Source organism: Lethenteron reissneri, chromosome 55 (assembly GCF_015708825.2).
Source record: "Lethenteron reissneri isolate LAM-NWPU_2019-01 chromosome 55, ASM1570882v1, whole genome shotgun sequence".
NCBI classification, from domain to species: domain Eukaryota; kingdom Metazoa; phylum Chordata; class Hyperoartia; order Petromyzontiformes; family Petromyzontidae; genus Lethenteron; species Lethenteron reissneri.
In genome coordinates this window covers 12038525-12053293 of record NC_083833.1, presented here as the reverse complement: position 1 = coordinate 12053293, position 14769 = coordinate 12038525, and the positions used below count along the sequence as shown (strand labels likewise).

The 14769-nt window shown below is 50.1% G+C and overlaps 1 protein-coding gene across 1 annotated transcript in view; it reads left to right on the top strand.

Moving 5' to 3' along the window:
• LOC133356729 (decorin-like) overlaps nucleotides 1-11263 on the top strand; it is a 43834-nt gene extending 32571 nt beyond the window's left edge. The window contains exons 5-8 of the mRNA XM_061574377.1: nucleotides 8123-8236; nucleotides 8928-9021; nucleotides 9226-9361; nucleotides 9833-11263. Of these exons, the coding sequence (XP_061430361.1) occupies nucleotides 8123-8236; nucleotides 8928-9021; nucleotides 9226-9361; nucleotides 9833-10030 (542 nt within the window). The 3' untranslated portion in view covers nucleotides 10031-11263. The remainder of the gene's footprint in view (nucleotides 1-8122; nucleotides 8237-8927; nucleotides 9022-9225; nucleotides 9362-9832) is intronic.
• The last annotated feature ends 3506 nt before the right edge of the window (nucleotides 11264-14769 follow it).

Sequence of the window (14769 nt, the reverse complement as noted above, 5' to 3'; positions counted from 1 at the left end):
CCATGTACGGCGGTAGGAACAGTCCTTAAAAATAATGACAATATTCATACGAACAGTGATAAAGAAACATGTGCCGTAATGCAAAAGTATACATCAATTAATTCATTGGTAAGATTATGTAATTAAGAATAGTATATGTGCAAGTGTAGGTTTAGCTAACAGATGCTTTTCAATTGCCTAATGGGGCTTCACTGAGAACAATAGGCTACCTGTCAGAGGAGCGCGACCATATACGACATCTAGTGTGTCCTCAATGGGTTTCTTGGTAAGAATATGCAATTAACGAAATGTCCTGGAACAATAGTGTGCGGCAGTGTGCCTGTTTTCCTACCAGATGCTCATCATTTGGCTAATGGCTTCAATGAATTCACGGGCAAGATTCTGTGATCAAAAGAAAATCTCCACTCAATAGTATTCCTGTGAGTGTGTAGATTCGTAACATCGATGCTTAAAAAGATTTAGTGTGTCATCAATTAATTCATTGGTAAAGATATGCAATTAACGAAAACGAATAACTAAAATACTTCTAAACGACCGTATTCATGCAACTCAATGAACCGAGCAATGCTTTTCACGATCTGCTAACAGTTAACGCACCACCTTGGGATGGCCACCCTTTCGAAACACAAAGATAACTTTTGGAACAATCTTATTAGTCCCGATATGCATGCCATGTGTGTGGGTGTGTTGTCTCCGCCTACACCAACACTCACTCTCTTGGCTGCGCTGACAGGTTCTGTCCACTGCTGGGGTGGTTGTTGAGTCAGCACGATGCTTACGCCATCGGCGGTGCTCGTGCTGGCAGGATGATGATGGGTCCGGTTCCGTCTGCGTCGACGTGCGTGATGATTCCATTGTCAGACACCGCTCGTAGCTCGTCCGTTGATGCCGCTCATCACCCCCCTTTAAACCATGCACGGTTGATCCTTGTAAACTGAGACGGTTTGGAGAAGCGGCGCCAGTCGCCCCCCCCCTCTCCCAGTTGTCTACACGACTCGTGCTGCTCAGAGGACACGCTATAGATCAAGGTATATCGTTCCGTGTCAGTCTCTTTATCTGCCCCTCAACTATCCTTCGCCTGTGGGTTGCGATTTAAAGGAGCACTCTCATGAAATAGTGGTTGTACCAGTTTTCCCTCGAAGGCTTGACTTTGATCGAAGCACAATGGGAATGATTATCACTCTATGATCATAAGTGTTGACCAAACACCGCGACCTTGCCATCGGGAATAGTAATGCTACAGCACTCTTGCCCACGTATTGTAATACTGCGAGTACCAGCCTTGGCTCCATTCTCTCTCAATGACGAGAACAAAATAATTAAAAGAAAATCTCTCGGTGATGCGGTGGCTTCTGCCGATGCAGAGCTCTCCGTCAATGTGCCTGTCACGGGGGCAATACTCGGAGTCTGCCACTCGCAGAACTGATTTGCGTGTTACGTGTTCTTGCTGAGTTGCCCCTCAGAGTGGTTGACTGGCTTTACAACTTTCCACAATTATTAATCTGGAAGCAGGGGGGTCCTTTTGGCCTTTTTGTCCAGCTGTCTTTATTATCGCCACGTTTCCATTCACGTTCTGAGCTGCGTTTCCCCCCCCCCTCTTCCCTCACGGTTGGAGGTGTTAAAAAAAATTCGCCTCAGATTTGCAGACTCTCAAAGAGTGGCGCTGTGGTCAAGTTTTCCGTTTACTCTTCACGAAATACTTAAGAGAATACAATTTTTTTTTACACCTCTTATAGCTTGGTACCGTATAGCGTTCTGCAGTTTTAACTCAGCAAGTGACTCAAAGTACGTTTTGCAGTATTTGCAGCACTCACGTCACAGTTTGGAATCCTTGCATGGTATTTCATATATTAAGGGGAGGCGCCCCCCTGCACACATGATTTACTGCTAACATGTGCTTTGTTAGCTGCTGGAAGACAAAAGCGGTTGGTGATTCCAAGAACACATGATGAGATGTTACTATCCTTTGTGCAAGCACTTTCAAGAGTTCATGAACAGTGAGCCTGGTGAAATTTGGGGAGCGCATCGTCAGTAGTGTACCTTTGGTTCCTAGGGTGTTTCGGCCTTTCATACTATACACCCTCCCCAAAGGCGGCCAGCGACAGGGTGATCAATTCTACGATTGCGTCCCATTCCCAATTAGTCATAGGAGTTGCCTTGTTGTAGATAGCCAACATCCCATGGGACTATGCATGGCAGGGGCGTCCTCCTCCCTGAGTCAAGCATTGTTGACCGCATACCTCCTGGCCCTCTTACTTCGGGGCCCAGCTGGGGTCTTTCCTCTTCATCCAGAGCCACTGACTGCTGCCTTCTGCCACCTCCGATACAGCTCTGATTGCCGAACGCTGGTTCTGGCCCTTAATTCCCAGGTCTCTAAGCAGTCTGGTTGTAGATGTTGCCACAAAACCTCTGCAGCCCACCCCCACTGGTCGGACTTCTGTGTTCCATCCATGATGCCGTGCTTCGGTAGCTAGATCGGCATAGCGCAGATGTTTTCGCTCATAAGCCTCATCTACTGAGTCCTCCCAGGGTACTGTGAGCTCAATGATGAAGACCTTCTTGAGCGAACGGGACCAGAGCACAATGTCAGGTCTTAGGATGGTGGTTTCGATCTCCGGAGGAAACACAAGTTGCCGGCCAATGTCAGCTAGCATTTTCCAGTCGCGGGCCAAGCGCAGCTGGTCTCGCTCTAATGGTGTAGAGCCGCTCTTCGGTGGTTTAACCCCTTCACGGACAAAGGTCGTCCGTAAGGGGTGTGATGCTGCTGTCCTCCAGGGCGGACGCAAGGTTTCTAAGGACTTGGTTGTGACGCCAAGTGTAGCGTCCTTGGATGAGGCTTGTTTTGCACCCTGTGAGAATGTGCCTGAGGTTGGCTGGCATGGAACAGAGGGCACAGTCCGGATCTTCACCATACCATTGTTGAAGATTAACTGGTGTTGGAAGGACGTCATATGTTGCTCTGATGGAAAAGCTCAACCGCCTCGCTTCCATGGCCCACAGATCCTTCCAGCTGATCTTCCTCTTCTCCACACTGTCCCATCGAGTCCACTGTCCCTGTTTGGCAAGAGAGACTGCCTTGGCCCACCTTGCAGCCTCTTCCTGATGGCGTACTTCCTGCACTACCATCTTCCGCCGCTCTGGTGCAGTGGCCTTACTCCAAGCAGCACGGCTAGTTAGCCCAAGGCCTCCTCTCCCTTACTGAACATGACCCACAATGTCAGCATGTCTGAGGGCTGCTGTTGCCTCCTGGACTGCTTTTCCTGGCCTCCATTTGCGCCCAGTTGCCAAGGTCGGCGCGTTGTTGCTCACCACTGGGTCTCGAGATTCATTCAGTGTCATCTGGAGCCTGGTTAGTGTAAGACTAAAAGAACACCAGAAAAATATTAAATTATCACAAACACAACTGTCGGCAGTGGCAGAACATGCATGCCAACAGGGACACTCAATTGATTTTGACAACGTTGAAGTTCTGTGTAAAACTAGTTACTACTGGCAAAGACTAATTAGAGAATCGATTGAAATTGAGAGAAACAGAAATAACTTTAATCGCTCAGACAGCTACAGGCTTAGTGCGGCCTGGAAGCGTATTATTAAATAAGATACATTACAATTCCTTATAAGAGAAACAAACACTAACTGATTACTAATGTAGCATAATCACAATAAAACACATTCCAAATGATTACTAATCTACAACTCGCATCGTAACAATAGCCTGATTACTAATCTGGTATATAATTACAATAACTCCCCCCTCAAATCTTTGCGCCTGATGAGTTAATGAGTTAATGATGACGTCACCCTGCTGCTGCTCTATATAAGAACGGGAGACACAGCAGAGCCTCACCATTCTGGCGAATTGCCCGATGATGCTGGATGCAATTACCAGCGAAACGTCGTACTCAAATTGTAAATGTTGTGGTTTCGCGCTTCAACACATCGGTGGGCTAAAGCAGTGAACTAAGTTGTCTTTTGTCAACGTGACACTTTTTTACTGATTTGCCGTGTCGGGTGGTGGGGGCTTACGACACATTTATAAATAACGCGATCTAAACCCAAAAACATTGATTATAAATAATATTGGTCGCGAAAGCCTACGTGTTAAACTGGTTTTTGCACACTTGAATTCCTCTGTTAGACTGGTGAGGGGCAGCTTGAGGACACCATCTCCATAGAGGCCTATGGTGGTAAGGCATCGTGGAACTCCGAGCCACTTCTTTAAGTAGCCTGTGACTCCTCTTTCCATCTTCTCCACTATTGAGATTGGAACCTCATACACTGCTAGGGGCCACAACACCCGGGGTAGGAGACCAAACTGCAGACACCAGGCCTTTAACTTTCCAGGTAGCTGGGTGTTGTCGATGAACTGTAGGCTACTACTGATGTCTTTGCGCAGCTGTTGCACCTGGTCTTTGTCCTTCAGGCTTGCATCATACCACCTTCCAAGGCGTTTTACCGGCTGCTCAGACACAGTTGGGATTTGGTCATCTCCGATGAAGAATTTCAGGTCAGAGAGTACTCCCTTCACAATCGAGATGCTGCGTGACTTAGATGGTTTAATCTTCATACGGGCCCAGCTTATGTTCTCCTCGAGTTTTCTGAGCAGTCTCCTGGTGCATGGGACAGTGGTGGTCAATGTTGTAATGTCGTCCATGTAGGCTCTGAGTGGAGGGAGGCGGAAACCAGAGTCGACTCGTTGTCCACCAGCAACCCATTTTGAGGATCTGATGATAACCTCCATTTCCATTATGAATGCCAACGGAGAAATGGTACATCCCGCCATTATACCTACATTCAGGCACTGCCATGAGGTGGTGAACTCTGAGGTGGTGAAGCAGAACTGCAGATCCTGGAAGTACGACTTCACTAGGGTTGTGATGGTGTCCGGTATGTGGAAAAATCTGAAGGCAGACCACAGAAGTTCATGGGGCACAGAGCCAAATGCATTGGCGAGGTCGAGGAAGACTACATGGAGGTCCCTTTTCTCCACCTTGGCCATTTTGATCTGGTGCCAGATCATGCTGGAATGTTCCAAGCAGCCAGAGAACCCTGATATTCCTGCCTTCTGTACAGATGTATCGACGTACGCATTCCTTTGCAGGTACTCGGCCATCCTCTGGGCAATGACCCTAAAGAAGATTTTACCCTCGACATTCAGTAAGGAGATTGGGCGGAATTGGCCGATGTTCACTGCATCCTTCTCCTTAGGGATCAGGACCCCGCCTGCCCTACGCCACACTTTGTGTATTATCTTCTTTTGCCAAGCTGTTCTCATAAGCCTCCAGAGGAACCTCAGGACGTCTGGTGCGTTCTTATACACTTTGTACGGGACTCCATTTGGCCCCGGGGCTGATGCTGTTCTTGCCCGTCGAACTGTGTTTTCCACCTCTTTCCATGTCGGAGGGCTGGTCTCAATATGATGTTCCGGGGGTTCCATGGGTGGGATATCTGATGGGATGGCCCAATGTTCATGTCGCTTTGAGTCAAAGTTTGTTGTTCTCAGGTGCTCCTCTAGGTCTTTCTTTGTTGTTTTTAGAACTCCACTTTTTTCCTTCGTGAAGAGACTTTTAAGGAACTTGAAGGGATCTTTATAGAATCTAGTTCTAGTTTGTTCTTTCTTCCTTCTGCGTTTCCGTAGGTTCTCTGCTCTACGGAGGGATGCCAACCGGGTTTTGATGTCAGCCTGAAGTGCCTCTATGCCCTCTTTTTCCACTTCCGAAGCCTTCTTCCACTGTTTCTTAAGCTGTCTCCTTTCTTGAACGAGGCGCTTGATTTCTTGTTGCCTCCTGGAAACTGGTGGGGTTGGAACCTTTCTCCCGCCTTTTGCTTCTTGCACTCCAAAGCTTTCTACCCGTACTCATAGATGATGTCCCCCATCCTCTCCAACTTCTTCTCCGCTGTGCCTCGAAGTTTCTCGAGGGTCAAGGTAAGGTCAGTATTCACTGTTTCCCACAACTTCTTGTCAATGGCGCCAGGCCACTTCACATACGGTCTGTGCCCTGGTAGTCTCCTCTCGACTGCAGGTCTGGGAGGCTGGGTGAGTTCCACTCCTGTTGTTGGTTCCACCTCAGTTGTTACTTCGGTGCTTGAGTTTACGTCCTCCATGACAGTGGTACTGATGCACTGAAAACTATGGTTTGCGTCCAGTTGCTGTGCTTCATTCGACTGATTTGATCGCTTTCGCAGAAAGTAATCAATGCGAGGCCTCTGTCTCTCTTTACCCAAACACCCCTTCTTCCCCTGGTGGATCCTCAACCCATGGTGTGATGTTACTTTCCTCCAACCACAGACACATACCTGCATCTGTTTGTGGCCCGCTGTTGCAGCGGAACTTGTGACAGTTGCTGTGGTGTTCTCTTGTGATGTGCTCTCATTACTCGTAGTCGTTTCCGGTCCAGTCGTTACCATGTTGTCAGCCGATGAGTCATCTTCCGCCCTCGCTCTCGCAGACTCTAGGGGTATTCTCGTATGTTGACTTTCTGTAGCTAAAGCGGGTGTTTCCAACATACTGTGAAGCATGGGAAACTACAGAAATGGGACCCATGACTGTCCCAGTGGGCTCTGATCCGATGGAATACATATTATATTGGTAGTGTGTGATTTAAACAATTTCGAATTGTATGTCTTCTGAATGACCCTAGGTCTAATACTTTCATAATTATTATTTGGTTTATGCTTAACCAAGATTTGTGGTATACCATAGTTGTTACCAAAGGTATCCTGAGGGTGTTATTGATCTTTGTTCCCCGTCTGTATCACCAGGGATCCGTGCTTCTTATTCTCAAGTTATATTTTGATATCCTGAGGTTGAAATATAGCTAAGCTTCAAACTTACTATTGTATTTTAAAACCCATCCAGTTCGCAATGCCCAACCACCCCTTCTGGCTATTGTTTTATGGCATTTTTCTCTTGAAGTCATTAGCCCCCTTTGCACCGGGTTTATATTTTTAATAACCTCCCAAGCAGGCCCGTGTGGCGAGCCAAGAGGCAGCTACATCCTGATAAAAAATATATGCAGAATCACTTAATATAATTTTTTGGAAAAGGCATATATTCAACAACGCTGTGTGGAAGCTACCTGGTATGTGACTCCACGCGAAAAGTTGTGCGTCTTCTCGGCCACAGTCATGCCCTCCTTCTCTTTGCTTGTGAAAGGTGGACCTCCCTAATGGAACATCTGCGCTTGTTTAAAATATTCAGGTTAACCAGTTTGGGTTTTATGAGAAGCTCACAAATCCTTGAAAGATCTGGACACGGTCCCATCAGTGAGCTCCTCCGGCAGGCAAGGCTGCATTGTCTGGGTCATGTAGCCCGTGTACCCAGCCACCTCATGCCAAAACAGATTTTGTTTGGCTGGATAGAGGGGGCTAAATGAGCGCGGTACGGGCTGGAGAAGATATGGAATGATGTGGTACGAGAGAATATGGAGCTCAGTAAACTTGCCAATGAGGTACTAGTGGTGTCAAGATTGGCTTCTGTGGAGAAGGCTCGTGAAGGATGCTGCTGGACGGTTGGAGGCCGTCGCCCTGCAGTCGCTCACAACAACAAGCGGAGCGCTAGGTGACTAAAACGCAGTTGGCATAGTGGGGAGCATAGGTGATCCATCTGCCAGTCAACTCAGTCAGTCAACCCATGGCTCCTGGATCAGTGCCGTGACCGTCTGCCAGCTAGCGTTCGACACTTCACATGGCCTTAAAGTGCAAATGGCCTGGCACAGGCGCCGTAGTGACATCACTGCCATTTAGTGGCAAATTGGGGTTGTTTTTGTTGTTATGTATTTGTGTGTATGTAGTGTGTGTATTGTTTATGTGTATATTGTGTATATATTGTGTATTGTGCATTCGTGCCGTGTATATTTTGTATGCGTTGTGTGCATATTGTGTGCATGTTGCATAATCGTGAGTGTGTATATTGTTAATATGTAGTGTACGTATATTGTGTGTATTGATATTCTTGGGTTTTTTCGGTAAAGTCACATACGTGACTTTACCGAAAAAACCTAAGAATACGGTAAAGTCACATACGTGACTTTACCGAAAAAACCTAAGAATATGAATCCTTGCAGTCACGATATTGTATACTGTGTACATTGTGTGTGTTTTGTGTGTGCGTGTTGTGTAGTCGTGAGCGGGAACCCTCTGGGCAACTCGGGCATGGCGAGTGGGAGCCTTTCGGGCCTGCGCAGCCTGGCTTATCTGCGGGCCAGCGAGTGCAATCTCACGGCCGTGCCACAGGGTATAGTGCCCCGCCACCACAATAACAACAACCACAACTATCACAACCATAAACACCACAACAAACACAACAATAACCACCACAACAACCATTTCCGCCACCAGCACAATAACCATTACCACCTCCACCAGAATCACCATCACAACCATTACCACCACAACCATTACCACCACAACCATGCCAACTACTGTGTTTCACCGTGTCCCTGTGTCTCACCGTGTCTCACCATGACACCGTGTCGCACCATGTCACCGTGTCGCACCATGTCCCCGTGTCGCACCGTGTCTCACCCTGTCTCCGTGTCTCACCCTGTCCCCGTATCTGACTGTGTCCCCGTGTCTCACCATGTCTCACCATGTCCCCGTGTCTCACCATGTCTCACCCTGTCCCCGTATCTGACCGTGTCCCCGTGTCTCACCGTGTCTCACCGTGTCCCCGTGTCTCACCGTGTCTCACCGTGTCCCCGTGTCTCACCGTGTCTCACCGTGTCCCCGTGTCTCACCATGTCTCACCATGTCCCCGTGTCTCACCCTGTCTCCGTATCTGACCGTGTCACCGTGTCTCACCATATCTTACCGTGTCCCCGTGCCTCGCCGTGTCCGTGTCTTATTGTTTCACTGTGTCTCACCATATCCCCATGTCTCACCGTGTCCCCGTGTCTCACTGTGTTTCACCATGTCACCATGTCTAGGACTTCCACCGCAGCTGCAGGAGCTCTACCTGGACTCCAACGCCATCAATACAGTGAGGAAGGACGACCTCAAGGGCCTGACCAAACTCACCAGGTGAATGACCCTGATGGTGGTGTGACGGTGGTGTGACGGTGCTGTGATAGTAGTGTGACGGTACTGTGATTGTAGTGTGACGGTGCTGTGACGGTGCTGTGACGGTGCTGTGATTGTGGTGTGGCGGTGCTGTGATAGTAGTGTGACGGTGGTGTAACGATGGTGTGACGGTGCTGTGACGGTGATGGTGGCGGTGTTCCCCAGGTTGGGCCTGAGTGACAATGCGGTAAAGTCGGTGGAGGCCGGGGCTCTGGATCTCTCCTCACTGCGGGAGCTCCACCTCGACCACAACGAGCTCAGAAGCGTGCCACCGGGCTTCCCCGCACTCAAGCGCCTGCAGGTGACCACCATCACCACCAGCATCAACAGCACCACCACCGGCACTATTAAAGAAAAATAACCCCTCTTTAGCCTTAACAGACTGTTGGGGCAAGTGCAGTTAGCGAGCACTTATGAAGGCCGGCACGGCACACGAGGGGGTGGGTGGCCAACACTACGTCTACCTAGTCGCGATGTTTACACACTGCACCAGGTACTCATTTGAGGTGGAGTCGACCTAGGAGAGGACCCGAAACGGTTCAGACAGTCGTAACTGGTGTTGGCCGTGAGCGGGATTTGAACCTGGGTCGCCGGGATTATAGCGTGGTGCGTTAACCGCTACACGACCAGCACCACCACCGACACAGCGAAGGTGGTGGTGGCGGCACCATATTGTTTGCCAGCGCCCACGAAGTCATCCGGCCCGGGCCACTGGCTTCACCTCCTCCTCTCTCACTCCCCAACCCCACCACCCCCCACCTCGCACCCCCAGGTGATCTTCCTGCACGACAACAAGATCGCGTCCGTCTTCAACGACTCGTTCTGCCCGCCAGTGTTCAACCCCAAGAAGGCGCTTTACACCTCCATCAGCCTCTTTGGCAATGCGCTGCGCCCCTGGGAGGTGCCGGCCACTGCCTTTAGCTGCGTTAGCGGACGCGCCGCCCTGCACCTGGGCAACTACCGCAAGTGATCGACCACGACAGCGCCAGCGCGGCGCTTGTGCTAGCGCAGCAACAACACCAGCAGTAGTAGCAGCAGTAGCAGCAGTAGCACCAGCACCAGCAGTAGCACCAGCAGCAGTAGCAGCAGTAGCACCAGCAGTAGCACCAGCAGTAACACCAGCAGTAGCAGCAGTAGCACCAGCAACACTAAAATCAGTATCACCATCAGCATTAGCACCAGGAGTACTAACAGCTGTAGCACCAACAGGTATAGCACCAGCAGTAACATTAACACCCTTACCATCACCAGCACTAGCTGGTGAGCTAGCAAGCAGCCAATGACACCGGAAGCACGAGCAGCCGAAGCACAGACGGCAGGATCACTCGCAGCATCCAGCAGTCGTGGGCACCAGCGGTACTGGAAGATCACCGGAAGAACGGATAGAACGAGCAGCGTCAGCAGTGCATCGGCACTAGCAGCACCGGCAGAAACAGCAGCACGAGCGGCGGGCACTCGCTGTGCATGCGTTGCGTAACCGGCCTGAGCCTATACCCTGCCATCTGAGCGCGAGCCCACCGTCCCACCAACCGACCGACTGCTGGACGGACAGGCAGACAGACAGACAAGGCAGACAGACAGACAAGGCACAGACAAGGCAGACAGACAAGGCACAGACAAGGCAGACAGACAAAGCAGACAGACGGACAGACACAGCAAGATAGAAAAGTAGCGACGTGGACATACTGACAGAGGCCAACAGATAAAGGTCCCCCGTGTAGCCTTAACATACCGTTGGGGCAAGTGCTGTTAGCGAGCACCGGCACATGAAACACCACGCCCGGCCCCCTTTGCCACCCCAGTGGCGATGTTTACACCCATTGCTCCAGGTACTCATTTGAGTCAAACTAGAAGGGAGGCCCAGTTAGCGGGGTTCAGATAACCACCGCGGGTATCAATGGCCATGAGCGGGAATCGAACTCGGGTAGCCAGGGTTCGTAGCGCAGCACCAGTGGCACTCACTCCCCTGTCACACCGCAGACAAGAGAGACAGAATAGACACATGGGCGCGTGCAAGCAGACAGACAGGTGGACCAGACAGATAGATGGACCAGACAGACAGACGGACCAGACAGACACCGAGGCCAGCATAGAGACGTGCGGACGTACAGACGGGCAGATGCAGGGATCGTCCAGAGCTGTACCTCCTGTGTGCGTAGCGGAATCGCCGTTACCTGCCACCTGGAACCCGTTCTATTAAAGGTTATTATCAGCAGCCTGTCCTCAGCCTCCACGTGGTGGTGTGATGTATGTGATAGCGCTGATTGAGATACGTGCGTGGTGATGTGGTGATGGCACTGATGGAGATGTGTGTGATGTGGTGATGGTACTGATGCAGAGGCCCATAGACTCACCACACAGAGACCCATAGACTCACCACACAAATACATAGATTCATCACACAGAGCTCCACAGACTCACATGCAAACCCATAGTCTCACACAGAGACCCATAGACTCACCACACAGAGACCCATAGATTCACATACAGACCCACAGACTCACCACAGCAGTCAACCCATGGCACCTGCTGGGTCTGTTCCGTGACCTCCTCCTGCACCTAGCCTGGTACAGCAGTCAACCCATGGCACCTGCTGGGTCTGTCCCGTGGCCTCCTCCTGCACCTGGCCTGGCACAGCAGTCAACCCATGGCACCTGCTGGGTCTGTCCCGTGACTTCCTCCTCTTGCACCTAGCCTGGCACAGCAGTCAACCCATAGCACCTGCTGGATCTGTCCTGTGACCTCCTCCTGTACCTAGCCTGGCACAGAAGTCAACCCATGGCAACTGCAGGGTCTGTGCCAGGGCCTCCTCCTGCACCTAGCCTGACCCAGCAGTCAACCCATGGCACCTGCTGGGTGTGTCCCGTAACCTCTTCCTGTACCTAGCCTGGCACAGCAGTCAACCCGTGGCACCTGCTGGGTCTGTCCCGTGACCTCCTCCTGCACCTAGCCTGGCACAGCAGTCAACCCATGGCACCTGCTGGGTCTGTCCCGTGGCCTCATACACCTAGCCTGGTACAGTAGTCAACCCATGGCACCTGCTGGGTGTGTCCCGTGACTTCCTCCTCCTGCACCTAGCCTGGCACAGCAGTCAACCCATAGCACCTGCTGGGTCTGTCCCGTGACCTCCTGCCAGCAGCGACCCTTCGACACTTAACGTGGCCTCAGAGTGCATGCACCTAGCCTGGCATAAGTGCCGTGGTGACGTCACAAGTGGGGTGGGGCACGTGTCTGAGTAACAATTACAGTAATGAGTTCTGCACGGGCCGTCATGGACAGAGCTTACCTAACTTATCCGCACTACAAATTGCAATCACCTTCACCGGCTACTCCCATAGGCTTATTTAGGATTTACGTCAACCCTTCTGCCACATTTCCTACATCACATAAACAGCTTACTTATCCACACTACAAATTGCAATCACCTTCACCGGCTTCTACCTTAGTCTCCGACGTTACCCATCCCCACATTCCCCAGTTCGCTGAAGAAACCACGCTTATCCGCACTACGCATTACAATCACACCGGTCGGCCACTCCCATCCCTCCACATTCCCCAGTTCGCTTAAGAAACCACGCTTATCCATAGAGACATACAGAGACCCATAGTGATACAATGAGACCCATAGTGATACATATAGACCCATAGAGATACATATAGACCTATAGAGATACATAGATACCCTAAGAGACACACAGAGACCCATAGAGACATACAGGAACCCATAGTCATACATAGAAACCCAAAGATATACATAGAGACACACAGAGATCCAGAGATACACAGCGATACATAGTGACCCATAGTGATACATAGAGACCCACAGAGATACAAAGAGACCGATATAGATACATAGAGACCGAGAGAGATACATAGAGACCCAGAGTGATACATAGAGACCCACAGAGATACATAGAGACCGATATAGATAGAGACTGATAGAGATACATAGAGACCCAGAGTGATACATAGAGAACCACAGAGATACATAGAGACCGATATAGATACATAGAGACTGATAGAGATACATAGAGACCGACAGGGACACATAGAATATCAACCAAGTGGCTGATAACATCATCATCATCTTGTGGAAATGTCCAGACACCCACAGAGACTCAGATTCACCACACAGAGACCCACAGACTCACCACACAGAGACCCACAGACTCACCACCACACAGAGACCCACAAACTCATCAGACAGAGACCCACAGACTCACCACACAGATACCCACAGACTCACCACACACAGACCTACAAACTCACCACACAGAGAGACCCACAGATTCACCACACAGAGAGACCCACAGACTCACCACACAGAGACCCACAAACTCACCACCACACAGAGACCCACAAACTCATCTCACACAGAGACCCACAGACTCAGCTCACACAGAGACCCGCAGACTCACCACCACACAGATACCCACAGACTCAGCTCATACGGAAACCCACAGACTCACCACACAAAGACCCACAGACTCACCACACAGAGACCCACAGACTCACCACACAGAGACCCACAGACTCACCACCACACAGAGACCCACAGACTCACCACCACACAGAGATCCACAGACAGCCGTCAAACCATGGCAACTGAGTTATTGTGGCGACGTCACCGCCACGATGTGGTGAATGGCGAATGTTGATGTGTGTGGGCTTGTGTGTGAGTGTGGTGGTGAGTGTGATGGTGAGTATGATGGTAAGTGTGGTGGTGAGTATGATGGTGAGTGTAGTGGTGAGTGTGGTGGTGAGTGTGGTGGTGAGTGTGGTGGTGAGTATGATGGTGAGTGTGGTGGTGAGTGTGGTGGTGAGTATGATGGTGAGTGTGGTGGTGAGTGTGGTGGTGAGTATGATGGTGAGTGTGGTGGTGAGTGTGGTGGTGAGTGTGGTGGTGAGTGTGATGGTGAGTGTGGTAGTGAGTGTGGTGGTGAGTGTGATGGTGAGTGTATCATGGTTAGTGAGCAATACTAAGTGCGAGTTTGACTAATTCTCCCCCCCCTCTCCTTCTCGCTGTCTCTGCTTTCCCCCATAACTACCTCGCCTGGTATACAGAGATTGTGGGTTCGATTCCGACCCTGATGCCTGCTGCTGTATATTTGGAGTTTGCCTGTCTCTGTCTCTCCCCGTGGTCGCGTGGATTTTTCTCCGGGTCCTCCGGTTTTTCTCTCCACATTTAGAAACATTCGTTTAAAGTTTTGACTTGACTGCAGGAATCCATATTCTTGGTTCAAAAAAGATAAATTGAAAATAGTAAATTGAAAATCTTTTTTCTTTTTCTATATACGTAACTTTACCGAAAGAACCAAGAATATGAATATTCGTTGAAAGTATTTGGCTGCTATAATTTACACGTGATGATGAGCCACTTCGTTGAACTGACATTGGTGCCAAGTCGCTTCTGAAAAAGAGATGTTTAGCTCAGTGGACCTTACCTGGTGAAATGAAAATCGTTGAGACTTTAGTCGAGTTTTCTCTCTCCTTCCCGAGCACAACAACAAGCAGGAGCAGGGGGAGGAGCATTCTCCACTAAGTGGTGGCGACGACACCACGGCGCTTGTGCCAGAATATGTGCACCACAGATATCCATCACATAGAGACTCATAGAGTCATCACACATAGACCTATACACTCACCACGCACAGACCCTCAGACTTGCACAGATAACCATAGACTCACCACAGAGACCCATAGACTCAT